This window comes from Mastigoproctus giganteus, chromosome 3 (assembly GCF_048544385.1).
Source record: "Mastigoproctus giganteus isolate SK-2022 chromosome 3, ASM4854438v1, whole genome shotgun sequence".
Taxonomy (NCBI): domain Eukaryota; kingdom Metazoa; phylum Arthropoda; class Arachnida; order Uropygi; family Thelyphonidae; genus Mastigoproctus; species Mastigoproctus giganteus.
In genome coordinates this window covers 3,851,327-3,873,069 of record NC_143577.1, presented here as the reverse complement: position 1 = coordinate 3,873,069, position 21,743 = coordinate 3,851,327, and the positions used below count along the sequence as shown (strand labels likewise).

General features: G+C 37.5%; 1 protein-coding gene across 2 annotated transcripts in view; it reads left to right on the top strand.

Moving 5' to 3' along the window:
* Positions 1-14,709, top strand: part of LOC150087621 (uncharacterized) — a 48,384-nt gene extending 33,675 nt beyond the window's left edge. For both annotated transcript variants that reach the window (XM_090369171.1, XM_090369170.1), the window contains exons 4-6: positions 3,449-3,578; positions 9,427-9,504; positions 12,494-14,709. In XM_090369171.1, the coding sequence (XP_090225297.1) occupies positions 3,449-3,578; positions 9,427-9,504; positions 12,494-12,648 (363 nt within the window). In that variant the 3' untranslated portion in view covers positions 12,649-14,709. The remainder of the gene's footprint in view (positions 1-3,448; positions 3,579-9,426; positions 9,505-12,493) is intronic.
* The last annotated feature ends 7,034 nt before the right edge of the window (positions 14,710-21,743 follow it).

The following is a 21,743-nucleotide window of genomic DNA, read 5'->3' as shown; positions in this document are numbered from 1 at the left end:
AATAAATAAATAAATAATAATAATAAAAAAAAAAAAAAAAAATTTTTTTTAGTGTGAGAGAGGAGCTTTCCTGGTCTGGGGAGCCCCAGCCCAGGTCAGAACGCGAAAAAAAAAAAAAAAATAAATAAATATTTAAATCCCACAACCTGGTCAAGGAAAGGAATAGAGCCAGGATGTCAGCAAGCAGAATGATGTTAAAGGGAAAAAAAATAAGAAAGAAAAGAAAGAGGGATTTTTTTTTTTAAATTATCCCACACGGGGTGGATAGGAAAAGGCTATCAGGAGAGTGCTAGGGCTACTAGTGCTAGCTGATTATGAGAAGAAGAGAGAGACTAAAAAAATAATAAAAATAAATAACTAGTTATTGAATTGCAGAAGCTTCTAGGATGATCCTCCTTCTACGCTTGAATACGTCTGCCGCAAAGTGCTGTAGTGCACCTAAGTTCCTTTTGGAATGGACAAGGAGTTCTACTTGGTCAGGAGAAAATCCCAAAATTGCTGCCTGGAGTTGTTGTCTATGGTCCTCGTAGATAGTGCATTCAAAGAGTAGATGTTCCCAACTCTCGACAGACCCACAGAAACAGAGGTCAGTATTTAGTAGACCTAGTTGGTGGAGTTTCTGGTTGAGAGATCCATGTCCAGCGACCAGAAAGGATGTTTCCATGTTGATTGAGAACCACTTGTTGACCGCTTTGCTGGTTGCGAATGTGACATCCGGTATAAATTTTTTCGTAACAATGCCTTTTGTGGTCGTGTCCCATCTTGTCTGCCAGAAATTGATTAGCTCGTTATAGCAACGAGCTCTTTCCTGTTTGGTATCACTGTCCAGGTTGAGTTCAATATCCAGTATTTCAGTTGGGATTCTTTTCTTGAGACGGTAGGCAAGTCCTCTATAGATAAGGAATAGATCCAGGGGGATGTTTCCAGATATTACTTGCAATGCTGCAGTTGACACAGTTCTACAAGCACGATGGGTAGCAAGAATAATGCTTCTCTGGATGGAGTTAAGCTTCTGTTTGAATCCAAGTAGAGTGGTCAAAACTAAATTGAGTCCAATCCGGTGGTTTCTACAGAGCATCTAAGAAACAAAATATCTGGAGGGGATGAACTGAGTCGCCAAAATCACCACTAGATGTTATCGGTGTGATCCGTGCTGGATAATGTTACTGATTAAACGCATTGTGATAATGTCGCAATGCGTTTAATCAGTCAGGTAAAGCAAAAGCTGTAAAATTCGCATTGTCATGGATAATGTCATAAGGTTCTTGACGAAGAAATAATATTGTTATTACTGTCAATCAATCACAGAACATATCAGTACACTGGAAGCCTAAATGTTAATGTAATCTTTAATGAGTATTAAAGGTAACAATCATAACGTTCGTAAGCGTGATAGTGTTCTAGGTGGCCATGGGGCAGATACGATAACTGTGAGAAAGATTAGTGCAGCCTGAAGAAAGATTGACTGTTATTATTGTAGTAGGGGTTTTTGACCAACAAAAACTTTGGCCATATTGCACTATATATATATATGCCTGTAAATTGAATGCGTCCTGTGGTCGATTTTCTGGACAAAAAAAAACCATACTACCGTCATCTGAGACGATTAACTCAGTCACGTGAAAAATGGCCCATAAAAATTCCTCGCGTCATCGATGGGATTCGAACGGTATAATTTCTTTGTCTATTCTATTATATTTGTTTTGTCTATTTCGGTGTAACATTGTACACTGGTGTTCAAAACTTAAGGATCAGTCAGGTTTTCACCTGTAGTAAAGTACCTCATAGGAGTATCTCATCAGTAGAGTACCTCATAGGAGTGGCCTGGATATGGGAAAAGCATACCAAAGGAACCTCGTGAGGTACAGAAATGGGCAGGCCAATCCATACGAACAATGTCCTCAATTTCCAAAAGCATATCAACAGCTGCAGTGCGATGAAGTGTGGCGTTATCATCCATAAACACGAACTCGGAGCTGGTGGCACCTCGGAACAGACGCACACGGGGAAGGATTACCTCAGTACAGTAGCGCCTTCCAGTATCTGGAGTTTGTACATCCATCCAAGATAACGCCTCCCAGGCGAGAACATCTCGACCACCATAACGATCGATCCCTTTCAGTGATGTTTGCGGGGTGATACCATGTGCCAACCTCTCTCCAGATTAGCTGACATTCAGAATCGCTGCTGAGACTGAATCTACTCTCATCAGTAGAGTACCTTACCCCATTGCGCCGCTGTCCAGTCCTTGTGTTCGATGCATCACTGTAAACGGTGTCTCCGATGGGTAGGTGTTAAAGGAACACAGCGTACTGGCCGTTGGGCAAACAGTCCACCTGTGTGGAGTCGCTGGCCACAGTAAACCGCTATACCCTGCGTCCTGTGTAGCTGGTTTGCAATGGATCCCGCTCTCTGGTGTCGGTCCCTCTTGGCCTGCAGGAGTATATAGTGGTCATCATTGGGCATTGTTTTTCGTGGACGACCACTACTGGTCCTTCGAACAGCTGTACCTGTCGCTCTGAAGGCCGACCACGCACGTGAGACGATGCTATGGGCGATACCGAACTCTGCAAACACACTCCTCGCACTTCGAGCTTTCCAATTATTCGACCTCGGGTAAAGTGATCCAGATGATGTCTACTGGCCATTTCGTTGTCTGTAGCACTGTAAGAATCGTGCTCACCATTCGGTAATTTGCACATAACTGCTGCTTTTATGTTTGTGAGTCCTCTCATCACGATTCAAATTTTTGCATGTGCACAGCTTTCTACTGAACGGCCACAGTTATGTAAATCGCCAGAGGCTGTGTTTCGTTTTATTTTGTTGTCGTAGCCTTTAGAAATAGAGTTGGTTCTTAAGTTTTGCACACCAGTGTAGAATTCTCCCATCTAGAGATTATCAGCTAAATATAGATTTTTTTCGAAATATTTAAAATACATCTGTTTAGCTGACTAGTTCATAAAGTTTGTTTTTCCGCAATTTCTATAATAAATCTTTCTATTAAATGGTGACTTGGGGAGAGGGAATGCATTACTTTTCGATGTCCTACAAAATACTCTCCGCTCAGAGAGTACTTTGTAGGACATCGAATCATACGCGACTCAAAGATTTATCAGATCGCTTCTAGCCAGAAGGAACCCAAATACCAAGAAGGCAAATTTTAATAGTTTTTTGCTACGTGTGTACCTTCTCCTTTAAGATAAAAACCAAATTTTGAATATCACAAAGACTCTCAGCATTTCTTCAGGTAAGAATCTCATATTCTGCAAAAGTCCTTTCCCAATAGACCCCACATTAGAATTACTGTTCTCGTATACCTTACTGAAAAGTATGTTTAAACCGAAGCGTCGCGAGATGATACATATCATTACTGGGTTTCATTAGATGTGTGGTTGGATTTAATAAAGATCTGCGGGTGAATATTATTTTTTTTTCCAATACCTTTCAGCTTTGCGACTACTCCAAGGAATGGGCTAACCACTTGGCCAAGACAGACTCCTTCGAGCATCGTAAGGGAGGAAGTTATGGTGAGAACATCTATATGAAGTGGAGCTCGGATCCGAATTACGTGGTGCCAGGTAAGAGAATGTGTTCAATAAGAGCTGTACAATCTCGGGGTATGATAAGATGACATTTAGAATCCACACCCACAATCCTGTAACAACCGATAAATAAGACTGTAATAAAAACAAAGATTAGTTGGCCGTTTTTGGGAACAGACTGCTTTGCTTATAGTGGATAATGTTATGTGATTTATAGTGTACTAAACAGATCTACGCTGCACAATGCACAAAGTCCTCTCACTCCGGATGGAGAAAGCTGGAATTCGAATCGCGTCAATGATGCACGGAATTTTTGAAGGGGTTTTTCTTCACAGAGTGACTAATTTAAGTCGGTCTCCAGAGTTTTTTTCTTTCGGAATTTTGGGATTTTCGTCCAGAAAACCGACAGAAAAATACACGCAATGACAGAGACAATATAATGATGCCTCATATCCTCAGTTGCTTTGGTGCGTAACTCACGCCTAACCTAACTATACAGGCAAAATGGTACCGATGGAAGAATGCTCCGCTCAAACAGCATTTGAAATGTGGTGAATGTAATATTTCTCCACACCTCCAGCAAGATAGTTTTCAGTTCAGGAATGGGCCCTCACAGGCCATTCAACTTCATACCACTGCGGTTCTATTGGATTCCAATTAAGTTAGAATGGCCGGCAATCTATCGGTGTCACATAATTCTCTCGAAACCATTAATTGGAGCTGTAGTTAACCAACCTTAAATACGGTTTTCCGGGTTATCAATGATCATTCCTACTGCAAGTTGCCATCCAATTTAAACCAGCAGCCCAACACCATACCACAAAAAGCAGGATCAAATTGCCATGTTTCACAGTTTGGTGCAGTTAAAATTTCCAAACTTACAGCGTATATCGAGATTCGCCCCTCCACAAAATCCTTTAACGCTCCTTCAAAGTTAGTTTTCTTGTGACATGTTGATTGTAAATGGTAATTGAATTCATTAGAGCCACAGCACTATGACATCAATAATTTAATTTTTCATTTAATTTACAACCTCAGTGTGGGCTTTGAAGGACTCCAGAAACACGAGACATTGGACAGATAGGGTGGGAGGCGTTGTGGGTAGCGAAATTAACACGGAACAGCAACTCATTCCTCATCAGAAATCTTTCTGCATACCAAAAGCGTGGAAGTTGTCACGGGCAGACACGTATTTCTTCCAATGTGTCACGAGCATTCATAAGACACCGAGCATACTTCCTTTCGTCTGAAGGCTGCTGAGCACGGACAGATGCACAACATCGGAAGTCACCGCTATGCAGCAATGGAAATTGAAGGTTGTGAAATGTAGTCATCGCTGTGAAGAGCCGCCAACGTCATCCATTCCGACACGTACACAAATTGCAACCCACACACTGAGACTGCGATATTAAATTTGCATGTCACTCTACTCTTACAGTGTATGGTCTTACAGGAAAAGAAATTAACGCCTTATTTCTAATGAAACAATTTACCAGATTGGAAAAAATACACAAAAGTTAGTGGCCTGTTCAAAAACAGATGTTGGTGAGGAACTCAATCTCCATCTTGAAAGATGTATTTAAGCAAACACTAATTGAAAAAAGCAACACCTGCAGTTATTTCGTTCAAATGAGAGGCGCAATTATACTGATGTAACCCAAAAAAAAAATAATGCATCACAAATGAGAAACAGAAAAAAAAAAGGTTAGTCCTTGATAATGAGAAAAAAAAAAACAAATTAAAATAGGGGGGAGGGCGTATTCTCTTTCGTGATAAGTATAATGCCGTCTTGAAGAAGGAAAGCAACCAAAGTGATCGATCAATGAATGTTGGTTAAGAGGAAACCTAAGCTCTCCCAACTACATGGTATGCTTTCTTCTGGATGATGATTCTCGACCCTAATCCCAAAGTGCGTTGAGCACAAGGGCACTGTGCTCTGCTCTTAAGGATCGTACTGGCAGACATTAGCATTACTGACCACAACATCATTTTCCATTGAGCAAGTAAAAACCAGTTTCTCCTTTTTGAAAGAAGCGGCCGTTGTTATTGAATAAGCAAAATAGTATATTAAAATTGGAAGGATCAGAGAGTTTGTTCCAAAACACGGTTTAGGAGAGAATATTCATATTGCTTTGTTTGTTATCCTCTGCTAGGTTCTGAAGAAAGTAAACTATACATCTGTCTCAAGGCTTCAACTACAAATCTGTTCCTTATTGACTGACAACATGCCGATTGAACTACTTTTATTTCTTTTCTAATCCTGTTTTACCTTTCCTAATGCTATATGCTCGTTTTAATTGAGGACTAAGACGTTTCTTTCTCTGCGTTTCCTTCAGTTCAATTTTTTATTGAACTGAAGAAAACACTTCGTTTGTCTAGTTAAGAGGATTCACTTTTTAGAGGATCAAAAAAGAAAAAGAATGGGAATCGTAAAATGAAGGGCGTAGTCCCCTCGACAAAAATACATTAAGAACCATATTAGTTTAATACCATAATACTTTTATGACTTTTTCGCTTTTCACTCAATTTTTTTGTAGTAATCAGATAGGAGTCATTGATTATTCATTATTATTATTATCAGTTTATTTAAGTAACACCCCTGCATAGACATTATCTAGGAGGGTGGCTAATACAGACATTCTACAACAAATTAGACGGCAACATTGAAAATCAGAAAATACATAAGAATAAATAAATCAATAAATGCATCAACAGTCACTTGATGCAAGCAACAGTCACTGTGAATGAATCTCATAGAATTTCTGCAGTTCTCACAGAGTCTTTTGAAGACACAAAAATCGTTCATTACAGATGATCAAGAGTTAGTATTAGTAATGGCCGCATGGTGCGAGAAAGCCTATGGTTTATGCTGCACCAGCCAAAAAAAAAAAAAAAAAAAAAAAAAAACCGAATAAAACAATGATAATAAAATAAATAATAATAATTAATAAAAGAAAAAGAAATTAAACCTATCCTATGCGATTCTCTCACTCGAAGGTACTATCCAGATGACCTTTGAATTTCCCCAAACTGTCAGCCTCTACCACCCATGTAGGCAACTTATTTCAGTAATTTATAACTCCCTGGCTAAAAATAAAATTTCCGGCAGTCCAGTCTAAACATTTCCCACCGTAACTTGAATTTATGTCCCCTAGTTCTAGCATCATTTATAATCTTGAAAATTTCGTCCTCATTCATTTTACTGATGCCTCTCAGCGCCTTAAACACCTCAATGAAATCTCCTCTAAGGTGTCTAGTTTCCAAACTCTGCGACCCACATATTCGAAGTCTTTCTTCATAAGGACTCCCTTTTGCCGATTTCACCAGGTGAGTTACCCGTCTTTGCACCCTTTCTTTAGGTGCGGTCTCCCTACTTGAACACAGTATTCCAAGTGTGGTCTAACAAAAGCCTTATATAATGGGATTATCACGTCCCTAATCTCTACTTGCAAAAGTTCGATAGATCATCGACAGGACACCACGGGCCTTCCTTGCAACCTGTTTACAATGCTCAGAGAATTTCATGTCTGACCGTATCGTAACACCCAAGTCCTTTTCCTATAGTACTGGATTTAGTTGAACTCCACCAAGTGAATAAGTTATTTTTGGATTACTATTTCCCAGGTGTAAAACCTTACACTTTGTTGGATTAAAGCATAGCTGCCATTTTTCTGACCATTCTTGAAGTCTATGATCATTAACTACTCTACTAATTTTAACATCATCTGCAAATTTGGACATCACGCCTTGTATCCCTTCATCAATATCGTTTATGAAAATTAAAAACAACAGTGGTCCTAATACTGATCCTTGGGGAACCCCACTTCTTACATCAACCTAATCTGAGGAATAGCCATTTATCACAACCCTCTGCCTCCTGCCCTGAAGCCATCCTGCTATCCATCTAAGGATTTTCCCAGTGATTCCAACCTGTTCCAGCTTATAAAGCAACCGCTCATGTGGGACTGAGCCAAAAGCTTTGTTGAAATCTAAATAAACAATGTCGAAATTATTCCCTATATCCAGCTCGTAAGTGACCCTTTCAAAATAGCAAACCAGATTTTTTAAACATGATTTTCCCTTTACAAAACCATGCTGTGTATCCTTGAATTTCAATTCTATCCAAATGATCCTGAATTCCACCCTTGGTCATTGCCTCCATGATTTTCCCTACCACTGAAGTCAGACTGACAGGTCGATAATTTCCAACTTCACTCTTAGAGCCACCCTTATGTATGGGAGATACATTGGCACTTTTCCAATCCAACGGAATCTCCCCAGAGTCTAGTGATGCTCGCATAATTAGCCTCAATGGTTCAATGCACTCAAAAGGGGGATTTTCTTTCTTTAGGTTTCTTATGGTTGATGCATACTTCTGATCTCCGCACGATTGCTGTATTCTTTTCCCGAAATATTTTAACTAATGCACCCAGTGGCCAGTTATTGTATGCAAAGATCAGATTTAGGTCATCAGGTGATTATGTAATAACAAATGTTATTACATTTGTTATTACATGATCACCTGATCGTTTTCACCTGATCAGGTGATTATTACATGATCACCTGATCGTTTTCAGCTGTCTTACTTCTGTGTGGATTTCGTATCCCTGAGCAAATATGGCTTTTATGTCAATTGCCTGTGTGTTCGGAGCAAGCTTGACTTTCTCCCTTGTTCTTACGGCCATAATATTGAACCTCCTTACCATCTGTAGAGAGGTTTACAGGCGCCGTATCTGCATTAACAGTGTAGTTCGAGGATTGTGTAAACTGATACGAGTAATTATTCTGCAATTGGCTACTGTAACCATCTGAATTGGAAGATGTTCGCAAGTTGATTGCCTTCGACAGCCTCTGATTCTGTTCACTCCCATTAGTCTTCTGAGATGAGGTGTTCCTTCATGTTTTTGTTTTGATTATACAGCTGACATTAATAGCACGTTGAAAGGGTGTTACTGGGATAAAATTGAAGAAATTTGCTCTTAAAATGGGCCATAAACAAACATAAACTTCTTCCACAGTTAAGGACAACTGAAATGGCCAGTCTGATCCACATTCACATGCTAACCCATGCTGATTAACTTAAAACGCCTTACCACGACTATTAAAATGATCGTTGGCAAGATTTCGGCACAATCATTCTGAGAAATGTGATCTTGGAGAGTCTCTCAGCCTTCCCTCAATGCGACTCAAACTCTGTGCCCACATCTCAGCCGTCTCCATCTATCCAGTAGGTTTCTGCCTTTTCAGCTACCTTCATGAGCCCAGTCATTGGATGCTGACCTTAATAAGTTTGCTTGTGACAAGGAATACAGATGCCGCATCCTTGAATTATACTTTCCTGTTCCTGATCCTTCTCCTCGAAGCTCATCTTAATGCTGCAAGCCAACAACACCATCTGATATGAAGATGGCTTACGAACTTTTCAGTATTACAGTCAGCAAAGATGAACTTATTACTTCTGTATATTACAATATAAAATTATTTGTTTCCATCTAAATCTTCTTTGTATATTGTGATATAACTGTATTATACTTTGTTTTCAGCTGTACTTTCTTTTATACGCCTACATGTTTATTTTATTTTATTTATCTGTATGTTACTTATTATTTTTAATTATAATTTTTTAATTTTATTAATTAATTTTTTTTAAATTTTATTAATTAATTTTTTTTGAATTTATAAATGTTCACTGTTTATTATTATATTGTATTATCTCTGTAAACCCCTGTCCTGATGGCCGTGAAGGGCAATATTGCAATATATCGATTGGATTATTATTATTGCAATAAAGATTTCTCTGTTAACTGTACGTAATGCGACTTCCTGAACTTGTATTGAATCTCAAAAAGAATCATTTTTTACCACTCATCTTCTTGTCTCGCAGGTTCCGAGCCCGTAGACAGTTGGTACAGCGAGATCCAGTTTCACAAATTTGGAGAAGAGCCTAGAAGCCTTAAGTCAGGTAAGAAATTTGATCTCTTTTATTTTCTTTTTTAAACTAAGAAAGAGTAAAAGTTTTCCAATTATAGTATCAAAAAGTCAAATTGTTTTGTCTTCAGCGCAATGTTTTATTTGTTTATTTATTTTTTTATTTTTCTGTGCAATTTCTTTGACATCCAGTTATCGGAAGAACTTACTCTAGAAGACGCTCTCCAATCCGCTCTTATGAGAGGATAAAATGCAAATGCAATGAAACGTGTCAAGAACAGCATAATTGTCCAGTCTATCCAGTTAGGCATAACATAATTGTCAATTATGACAATTATGTCATAACTGTCATAATTGTCATCAAATAAAGCATAATTGTCTTTATTTCTGTCTGCCTAGTTAAGGTTCTCTTCCTGCCTTTCAGTCAGGTCATGATTGTTCCTTTGCGTAGCGGAACAACCTTCAGAGTGCACACAGTCTTCCAGGCAGATATTGCGTCCCAAGGCTTCAAGAATTGATCCTTCTGGGTGGCCCAAGATGCCATTTCCTAGGTCGGTCTGCGAGAGGGTTACTCTTGTTTTAAGTTCAAGACAGTTGACCTGTTCTTCGCAAGTATCTTTCTTCACAAGTGCCATGATTCAATAATTCTTCATTATTTTTTCTTGTTTGTTGCCTACAAGCGTCACATTCAAACTTGCGTTTTCTAGTTTTATTCAATCTCTTAACATCGATGGAAGTACAATTAGGCTTATTGCAATAATTTTAGTGACAAGCAACGCATTTAATTATGAAGTCATCATTCATCAGACATATGAAGCAAATAAATCGCGTGGCTGATGCGCTAAAACCTGTCATTCTGAATCGAGTAAAGAGCTACTATGATAACTTGACCAGTTGGTACACTATATGATGAGGAATCAGTAGTGACAAAATCACTTCATAACGGATTGTGATAACAGATCGTTAAACGAGGCAGTCAGCGATTCCTCAGTTAGGCCTAACAATATTACGATTGGCAATAAACTAATATTAACAGTTTACATTAACAATATTAAAATTCATAGCCATTTAGGGAATAACTTACCATTTCTCGACAACAACTGAATTAAATAAAGCACAATGAATACATTAGGATATTAAATAAAGTGCAGCACACTTAAAGTCAACCATACGAACAACGACACTAGCGACACCCCTGGATTAAAACTTTAACCTGCATTTTTTTTTTTTTTTTTTTTTTTGTTCATTTTATAATTTGTATCTGTATTTGAATTACTGCTTAATACTATACCCCAATATGAATTTACTTTTTTTGCGTTTAGATGTATATAATCTTTCTTGAATTAGAAATGTATACAATCTTTGACAATATAACCTCTGTACCGAGAACTTGAATCGATTTTTGAGGGAAAGGTATTGGATTGTCAGATGGATCACCGTGGTAATAAGAAACCGTTTCACGATCTTAAAAACTAATACCAATTCCTGGAGGCATTTGGTCACATCAATGATTGACACCAGAACCTTACGTGATTCTTAAGAAAGAAGCAGACGCTTCCAGGCCGAGTTGAGGGCACATGTCTTTCTTATACCCAAGATTTATTTCCATCCACATACGATTCAAATATGCTATAAATATAAACATTTATGAGAGGGTATACGAGTATATTAAAAGGAATACTCGTAACAGGAATATTCTAGGGAGAACTGCTAGAATAAGCAGGTTTTTCTCCACTCGTGATTAATCTGTTATAAAATCTCACAAAAGATTCATTTTGCAAGGCCCTGCTAAAATGTGCCTTTTGATTAAAACCCTAGTGTAATATTTGTAACTGAAATAACTAAGCTGTGGTTCCTAGATGTCAGAATATTAATCTGTGGATTTAATCGTCAACTATTAAGTTGCTTATCATCTTTTCTAAGTATTTTTTCTTAGCGAGAAAGTGCATTGAACCATTAATTACGAGGGAATTACTGGACTCAGGTGAGATCCCTGTAGATTGGAAAAATGCCAATGTATCATCAATGCATAAAGGCGGTGTGGATAAGAGTAGAACGGTCAATGGTAGGGAAAATCGTGGAGGTAAGGACATTTAGATGCAAATGAATTCTGAAGGAAACACAACATCCTTTTTTTAAGGGAAAATCATGCTTAACTAAGCTGGTTGGCTATTTTACGACGCTTACTGATCAGTAGGAAATAGTTTTGACTTTTTATTTAGAGTTTAACAAAACACTTGACTCAGCCTGCATAACGTGGTGAACATGTTTGGATTACTGATTATCCTCTTAGACTGATCGCAGCATGGTTACAGAGCAGGAAGCTGTTTGATTAATGGCTACCTTCAGATTAGTCTGATATTAGACGTGGAATTCCCAAGGATCAGTTCTGAAACCACCGTTTTTTCTCATTTTCGTAAATGATATCGTCGAAGATAGAAAGAATGATGTGATGTCAAAATTTGAAGACGATGTGAAGATTGGGAAAGTGGTTAATAATTGGCACTTGAGATTCAGGAAGGCCAGAAAACTGGCGGGTATGTTTTAATGCATCAAATTGCCAGGGCTTACACTTTGGGAATAGAAATCCCTTAAAATAACTTATGTACTTGTTGGGGTTGAATTAAAAACCGTAGAACAAGAAAGTAATTTGGGAGTTACGATACGGTCGGACGAAGTTCTCTGAGCAGTGTACACAGGCGGAAGATGGAGGCCCAAGGTGTCCTATCGAAGATTTATCGAACAATTGTAAGACTACACTCGAAATACTGTATATGGAGACCGCACCTAACAGAGAAAAAAAGTAAAAGACATAACAAAGCCCTTGGAAAGATTACAAAGACGGGCAACGTGCTTAGTGAATATCTAGAAAAAACATTCGAGAAAAGACTACTTAAGAAGATATGTTCTTTGCATTATTGACATATTTCGAACTGAGATACGAATGGCCACCCAAGGGGGGGGGATCCTTGTTAGTTTGTTGGTTGTGTATTGAGATTTATTCTTTCTCTATCTTTTTGCAGGTCACTTCACTCAGGTCATCTGGAGAGACAGCACAGAGGTTGGAATGGCATCTGCACGCAGCAAGTCGGGAAAAATTCTGGTAGTTGCCAACTACAGCCCAGCTGGAAACATGCTCGGTCGTTTCGCAGAAAACGTGCCCCGTCCCAAAAAATGAAGTAACTGTCTAGTCTAGTCAAGTTTACATTCCTATACAATATTTGTGCAATTCGTAATCAAGGTTCTAGTCTTCAGCACTTTTTGAGCCGGTATTCTTTTGCTGGAAGAAATCTGTTACTGTTATGATTTATTTTTAAGTGTTCAAGTCCAGAAGAAACCTTTTTTTAACATGACACAAATGAAACCAAAGAGCATTGTGCAAACGTTGTGTCCTACATTCCACCAGTCAATCGGTTCTGTTGTTCAGAATTGAATATTGCTTTTTATATTTCACATCTGCCGGTTTATTTAACACGTGTATATTCCAGATTTTGTATATTATTGTACTATTATGATTATGTTATTATTGTACTATTATGATTATTTTATTATTGTAATACTAAAGTGCATTCCTTTCGCGTTTACTTCTGTTTGCGAAGCTATCGAATTCCTAGTCGGGAGCAATTTTTCGACATCTCTTTAAAAAACGTTTACTCCAATTAACTCTCCATCTTAATCTAAGAATACATTTTTCCTCCAGTAGTGTTTAGCGCTGTGTCCTGTATTGATTTGTATTTTAATTTCATCCATCCCAGGGATAACAAGATCTCATATTGCGCTATTTGGAAAGAAACCCTCACAAAACTTTCCCGCCGTGTAAATTGTTTATCCGTCAATGCGCAGTAAATTAATTTTTAATAGTATTAAGCCAACACACTTTCAGCCTACACACGAACCAACCTTTGCGACTAATGCTATATGATTGTCGTTTTAAAGCACCCTTCACGACATTAAAAGTATTAATGCAGTTGTTTGCCCTTAGACTTTACCCTTAGATTATTCTAAGTGGCTTTTGATATTCAGGGAATTGATTTTTATGGTATTTTAAATAAATTTAGATATGATTTTTAAATAACTTTAACGAGGAAGTTTTAATAACCACAAAATAATTCTCTTTTGAGAAGTGTTGTTTGAAAATGACGTTTCTCTGAGGCAACTCCTTGCCAAGGTAGAGTTGGTTTCACGTACGAGAAATAAAACCAGACTGGTCTTTCCAATACAAATAAAATAATTTTTATTAATTTTGAGTGATATTGACTCACACCCCTGCAGCTAATCCCTTCTACCTATGACTTAAAATTGCCATTTCGTAAAGCAACCTTCGCGACTACCAATTAAAACGTTAGACAGCAAATTAAAACACGGAAATATTGAACACTAATTTTTCATCAGATAGATTCGCAAAGATGTAGAACAGACCCTCAATAAATAAAATGGCAGTGCGTGTTTTAATGATTATTTCGTTTTGTCTGGTGTATTCCTCTCAGTTAATAGTTGATGTTCACACCTTGTCATTTGGAAGGAGTTGCCTATTACAGCAGTTCTGCCCGCAATTGCTCATCTCTGGGCATTGCCTTTGGATACTCAAAATGGCGTGTGAAGCCTTACTTCTGCGATCCGTGCCTCAAATCTGATGCCATCCGTTTTAAGCATTCAACAAAGTTAGTAACGTAAATGTATTTCAAGTAGACTTCAATACTTCTTGTACCGTATGTGAATGAGGCGTCTTTGACGCCATCAGCTTTTTAAAGCTTCTTGCAGGGAGAAAAACGCGATTATTTTTGCTAACTGATTTTCAAGGAACACCCATCCCCCAAATTTCGGAAAGGACAGCTGAAGATATGGTTGAGGTTGTTATATAACAAAGCAGTGAGAAAAACATTGGGAATGCGTTTCATGACGTGGAGAGAATTTCGGAGAAATAATAAATGCTATTAAGGATTTTACAGGGATTAACGCCCACAGGTTCCGCAAAATCCAATAGTTTTTATAGTTATTGTTAAACTGTTGAAATGTATAGTTATGAAATATTTCATTCAATGAAAATGTGAAAATGAAATAGTTATGAAATGAAGCAACTTCTATAAAGATATTAGATTACTGCTAGACGAGAAGCCATTAGGTAGTTTTCTGCGCTGTTTATGACTTTCCATGCAGGAAAGAATTCCTAAAAACTGAATTTCTAAGTCAATGGAGTATTTGTAATTCTCTGTATGAAGTTTATACAATAAATTTACTTATGTGCGATTTTTTGTGTTGGTATTAATCGATGACACAAAAATAAAAATTCCTACCACGGCCAGTTAGACCGGCGGGGAACCTATTATAATCTGTTAACGAAACATTGATTAAATGAAATCATTTGATTAAAATTTTATTTCATTTTAGCATTTATTAAAGTTTTCTTTTAATGTACACTATAAACCAAAAAAACAACTTAAAATACCACTGCATTCAGTTTTATACGTTTGTGTGATGTGCAAAGATAGGAGCATAAACCAAACCGAAAACCATAAAAAGAACTGTTCAGCATTATTAAGTTTCCCGACTTTGGTTTATGTTCCTTTGTAAAATCTGCCCTCGCGAGTGGCTCAGTTGATCTAATCACGTTATAAACACACCTGGTGAAAAAGATTCGAAAAAGGTTCGAATCCCGTTAAAGACGTAAGGAGTTTTATGGGCTTTTTCTTTCACAAGGTGGCAAAGTAAGTTAGTCTCAGACGAGGATTACATCGTTTTATTTTATCTCCGAGGGAATTTGTTTTAAAAATTTGAGATAAAACCGGGAGAATTGATATTTGGATGAAATCCTTATTAAATATAACCGCAATGAACTGTAGTCTGGATTCAATAAAATATTTGGATTCATTTGAAATTTGATGCTCTGAAATTGCCAAAATTTGTGATCCCACTGAAAACATGCGATCGTAAAGATCTCAAAATGCGGTAGGCGTTAATCACATTATTAATGGCCACACAGTGCAAGGAAGCCTATGGCTTATGCTGCACCAGCCGAAAATAAATAAATAAATAAAATAATAAAATTTTAAAAATAATAATAATTAATAAGAGAAAAGGAAATAGACGACCTATGCGTTTCCCACCTCCTGTAAGTAACTATTCAGCTGATCTTTGAATTTCCCCAAACTGTCAGACTCTACCACTCTTGTAGGTAACTTATTCCAGTAATTTATAACTCGATGGAAATAAAACTTCCTGCAATCCAATCTAAACAACTCCCCCCGTAACTTGAAAGTATGGCCCTAGTTCTAGAATCATTTATTACCGTGAAAATTTCGTCCTTATTCATTTTACTGATGCCTCTCAGAGCCTTAAACACCTCAGTCAAGTCTCCTCTGCGCCTAGTTTCCAAGCTCTGCAACCCACATATTCGAAGTCTTTCCTTATATGGACGCCCTTTTGCCGATCTCACCAGCGAGTTACCCGTCTTTGGACCTTTTCAAGAAGAACAATGTCTTTCTTTAGGTGCGGTCTCCACTCTTGAACACAGTATTCCAAGTGTGGTCTTACAATAGTCTTATATAATGGGATTTCTTTACTGGTAAAAATTATCAGCGCCGATAGTTTGATAAATAATTCCATCAAGTGTCAGCTTACCGAAACAAATCTACCAGTTTCAATGATGGCGAAATAAAGCATCGCTATTTTTAAAAAATGAAAAATAAAGTTATATATTGTTATTTTTCAAAATATGAAGGGCAAGTGCAGTGTCAAGGTTAAGTTCACGTTGTTTATTTTTCTTTGTATAAAAGTTTCGTATTCTAGAATACTCGCACTTCCAGCTTTGCTTTTATTAAAGTGTTTGCATTGAAATTCTTAAAAGAACTACAATAATAATACGTAACCGAATCAATACGGTATTTTGTTGTTGTTCTAAGCAGTTTCTCTTAAAACTGGCTCAGAAAAGAACGGAACCCAGCAACGTACGTTCGGTGCAACTTTTACGATCCAAAAAAAAATTCCCAAATTTTATCTAATTATCTGAACAAAGAAAACAAAGAAAAAGAAAATCATTTTTTCTAGCTACGATAGTATTCATTTTTTCTCGAAAGTGTTTTTTAAAATACATGTATTTTTTAAAAACTATACATAAATTCCCATTTGCATAATTTTATATTTAGAAGCATTAAACTTCAGTTGTCATTTTCAAATCATATATGCAACAGATACAATCCTTTTAGATAATCGTGGCATAACCTAACCCAATTGTTAACCACTCTTCTCCCCTCTAAGTCATTGGCAAACTTTGGCACTTCCCTTGTCAATATCGTTTATGAAAGTTAAAAACAGCACACGGGGGTAACCTATACACCGAGCCCTGGAGCTCGGCGACACTGATCCCCATTCCTTAATCTAGAACAATTTGGGATTACTGGTAAGAACTAATCTTACCAGTAATTCCAATTCATTCTAGTTTATATAACAGCCTCCGAGAGAAGGTATCAAAAGCTTTACTAAAGTCTAAGTCAAAACTGTTACTGAATCCAACTGTTTAATGATTAAATCATAGTAATTTAACAAACTGGTCAGACCCTTACAGACTCATGCTGGGATCTAGTCAAAATACCATTCTCATCCAGATGGTCCTGAATCGTCTCTAACCAGAGATTCCACGATCTTACCTACCACAAAAGTCAAACTGACTGGTTTATAGTTACTCAACTCTTCTGCGTTTGTGTATTGTGGAGATCCCTTCTCCAGTTCAAAGGGATCTTCCCAGAGTCTAACGACACTCTCATTACCATTCTCAGCGGTTTTCATTCACATTTTTAAATTATAGCTGAATATACAGATACCAACAATACCTGAAGCCCTCCTTTAATCTCAATAGCCTATCAAACCGCAATTATTTACAAAAGTGCAAACCATTTACAGTATTATTTAAAGAATGTAATTAGTGACAAAATTAAAAGAGGAAATTATTCACAGTATCATATAAAAGTAGATGCCCAACAGTTATTTTATATGTTGGTCGTTCCAGCTTCTTTCTAGTTCAAGTTTCTTTATACTTCTATAGTTCAAGCAAGATGTAAGCTTCAGAGAGGCTCTTCACTCTGTACTGCTTGATTTCGCAGTATTTCACAGAGTGGTCTATTGCCAATCAATTGAAAAGGGTGACTGCGTTGTTCAGAAAGAAGCTCTTCAAACAGCACAGGTTGGACAGTGCAGAATGCAACAGTAGGGAGTGGTTGTCATTACTGCATCCAGCACGTGTAGTGGTGATAACTCCATGAAGACTGGGGGCGTCAATCACACCAGTTAGGATCTGAAACAGAAGAAGAATATTCAACGAATGGAGAATATGAAAAAAGTAAATGCAACCAGTTAAGAAGAGAGTAAATCAAATGGATTTACTCTCTTCTTTTTTGTGTTCACTTATGAGAAGAACCTCTCCTCTAAAGTCTACACTGCACAGGGGAAGTGCGGTGACCTGTGAACTTCCAGCTCTGCACCAAGAGAGGCGATGACGTGCATTGTTTTTTTCATTTTTCTCCCTTACTATAAATTGTTGAGTTTTAATAAGTTTCTTTATTAAATGTGATTAGATTTCAGTGGACGCAGTTAAACCAGTGTCGTGGCATTATCAGATGTTGGCAAATTTGGCGTTTGTTCGCCATCTTTTTTGGTTTGGTTTGGTTTAGTGAGAATGTGGAAGCATAAACACATTCTGTAATGTTTTACTCAACTCTCCAAACCACTCCAGTTGTAAACAACTCGGACTTACAAGGAGCTGCGCAACCATAGTAACACAAAACATTCTAAGAAGTTCCATCCCCCTTCTCCAACGGTTTTTGATCTCAATAACACTTATCTCAATTCTATCAACTATCTATCTCTTCTGTTCTGTCCTCAGTATCCGTTTCAGCTGTCGATTTGCTAACCTAAAAAGACACGTCGAGTGTATTGAAAGGGTCCAAAGACTTGGCAACGCACCTGTTGATATTGGCATGTCGGCTTCTGAGCTCTTAGTAACCAAACACCCTAGAAAGGTTCGCACTGAGGCCTAGTAAGGCTCTGAGAGGCGATAATAAAATTAATAAAGGCGAAATTTTTTAACAGTGATAAATAATTCCAAACGAGAACCATCTCTTCTTCTTCTTAGGATTTATTCCGTTATTACAACGGTTCTCCTCAGCCTATCATCGAAAAGCCATTCCTTTATTATTTTTTTCCATTTTCTTCTATCTTCCCAATCTCCGTCCACCAGCCCTCTTCTATTTATAGCTGCTCTCACATCCTCTATCCACGTCCTTCTTTCTCTTCCTCTATTTTCCCTTCTTCATGGCTCCTCTGGGCAATCTGTCATCCTCCATTCTGTTTACATGGCAAACCACTCCAATCTTTTCTCCTCTATTTTATGAATGATGGTTTTTTTGAACGTTCACTGTGTTTCTTATCACGTCATTTCTAACTTTTTCAGTCCTAGACTTTCTTTCCGATCTTCGCCAAAAATCCATCTCAACAGCCAGTAGTTTATTTATTATTAATTTTTTTATTATTATTATTTTTTGTCTTTCAGTTAAGGTCCACGTCTCACATCCATGTAATAAAACACTTTGTAATATTGCATTATATATTTGATATTTAGTTTGTTAATAACATTTTTATTCCATTGTACAGAATTAAGCATTCCAATGACCTTTCTACCTTCACCCAGTCTTCTCTCAATTTTCTGCGCAGACGATCCATCAGCCTGGATAACTGCACCCAGGTATTTAAATTGCTGTACAGTTTTAACCTGTATTCCATCCAACCCCAGAACGCTCCCACTTTGATTCATGTACTCTGTCTTATTAAAATTAACTGTCAGTCCCCATGTTTTATATTCTTCTAGCAACTTTCTGCCCATGTAATTTACATTCTGTACTACCACAACTTTGTCGTCTGAAAACAGTAGATTGTAGAGGTACTCATTTTGACCAAGGGGAACACCCATTGAACTGCACTTCTGTGACCATAGTCTGAGAACAACTTCCAGGTACAGCTTAAACAAAATAGGTGACAAACAGCATCCTTGAAATAGTCCTTTAGAAGTCTGAAATTTTCTTGATATATTTGAACCAATTTTTATACAGCATGTACAACAGCGGACAAAAAAACTGCATCACTTGTGAATTTTACAAATAATGTGTTGTTCGCTGCATTGTGGGTTGCAGAAATGTTCGAAACGCATTTGTTAGATGGGATATATATCTCTGTGAATGAAATCCAATAAAAAGACTCCACCTGATATGCCTAATTGCCATGAATATCTTCCCAAAGGGTAAAATGCGTAATTAATGTAAATATGAGAAATCATGCAAATGGCAATCATGACAACCAAACATAAATTTTATTGCATAAAACATATACAAACTGAAATGACAAGTTAACGTAATATTATGTACTATAAATCAGCAAAATAAGTCCTCAATATATTGTTGTTCTTCCTCGAGTTGCTACAGCCTTACAACGATCTGGCAAAGTTAATAAACTTAACTCGCCCCACACCCTTGCTAGTTATGCATCCCCAGACCATCTGACCGGCGGGGAACTTGACAGTCGTTTATGCAATCCGGATGGTATGCCTCCGATTTTCGTCTTCTGACATATCGTTTCCCATCCGAGCCGTGCAGGTTGAATTTTTTTTTTTTTTTTTTGAAACTCTACAAGCGTCCTACAACTATAACTCAATTAGGCGATGAAAATTCCTGTGCTCCTTTGCTCGGATGGCTGTTAACTGACTGTGACTTTGTTATTGCTGATTGACTGTGACTTTGCTACTAATGACTGCAGGACTTACTGGATTTAACCTCAACTGTTTTTAAGGTTTGTGCCTACTTCTGGGTTTGTGCAAAGTTTTGTCGATTAAATGGTACTGTTATCCTTAATTATTTTCTTTGAACTTTTTTTTTTTTTATGTTAATATGCATAAGATTACTTTCATTGTTTACTTTGAAATTATCTGTGTGTACCTCAATGTGTTGAGGTTTTCTTTTGTACAGTATTTAATCTTTGTATAGTTGTATAAGTTAACGAGGCGGAGATGAACTAACGTTCCAGGTGCCGCCCAAGACAAATAAATACATACATACAAATACATGCAGGTTGAATTTCAATTCGTCAGAAAAGATGACGGTGTCCCATTGCTCTTTTGTCCAAGAAACATGCATTTTAGCCCAAGCAAGTCGTTTCTTCCTTATTTGTTGAGTCAACAAAGACTTCTGGGGCCGATAGGTATGCAGACCACATTCCGAAAACCATCTTTGGATAGTTGGTGCACTTGTTTCAACACCATCTCAAAGTCCAGTTTTAGATCAGGAGCACTAGCATGGCGATTACGAAGGCATAGCCGTTTCAAATATCGATCTTGGGAAGGCGTACTCACTCTCTTATGGCCTGATCCAGGTCTTCTCTTCACATCACGCTTTAATTTCAGCACCCGAGATACTGTTCACCGGTGGCAGCCTATTTTATCAGCGATAGCACGCGTAGGAAGCCCTTCCTGGGACAGAACAACACTACACTTTATTGGTGTCAACTGAACATATGGAGCCATGCTTACACCTCCGAAAAACAGAATACTAATGAGCGTGTATACCCTTCCAACGCCGTATTTATAGAAACGGCTGATGCAATACCTTGCAATTACTGTCTGATGCAACAGGAGTGTTATCTACATTTGCTTTGCGACAAACAAAATAACTGTAATCAAACAATATCTTATACTTTTCACTATAAATGTTACTTTTTTAAGGTAACGCAGTTTTTTTGTCCGCCACTGTATTGTAGATTCTTGTATTCCATCTGATATACAGAACGTGTTGTAGTTTGCAGATTCTTCTAATTATATCAATTAATGGCAGGCTTATTGATATTTTTCCATAGCCTTCCACAGAAGATTTCTTGGCACATTATCACACGCTTTCTCTAAATCTATGAACAGCATACCTACATCTTGGTTTGTAGGCTGACATTTTTTTAAGAATTTGCTTAACAGTGAATAAATAGTCTATACATGAGCGTCCAGTCGAAAAGCAACACTGTTCCTCCGAAATAACAATCTCTTGTTCCAGTTTTGATTTTATCACTTTTCCAAATAGTTTAGCAATAGAGCTCATAACGAAGATGCTCAAATTCCCCTGTAATTGGAGCATCTTCTTGTCACCTTTCTTGAAAATTGATGTAATGTTTCCGATTGTCATCTCATCTGATATTTCTTCGCCATCGCATAATCGCATAATTTGTTGAACAATCGAGTTAGTAGATTTA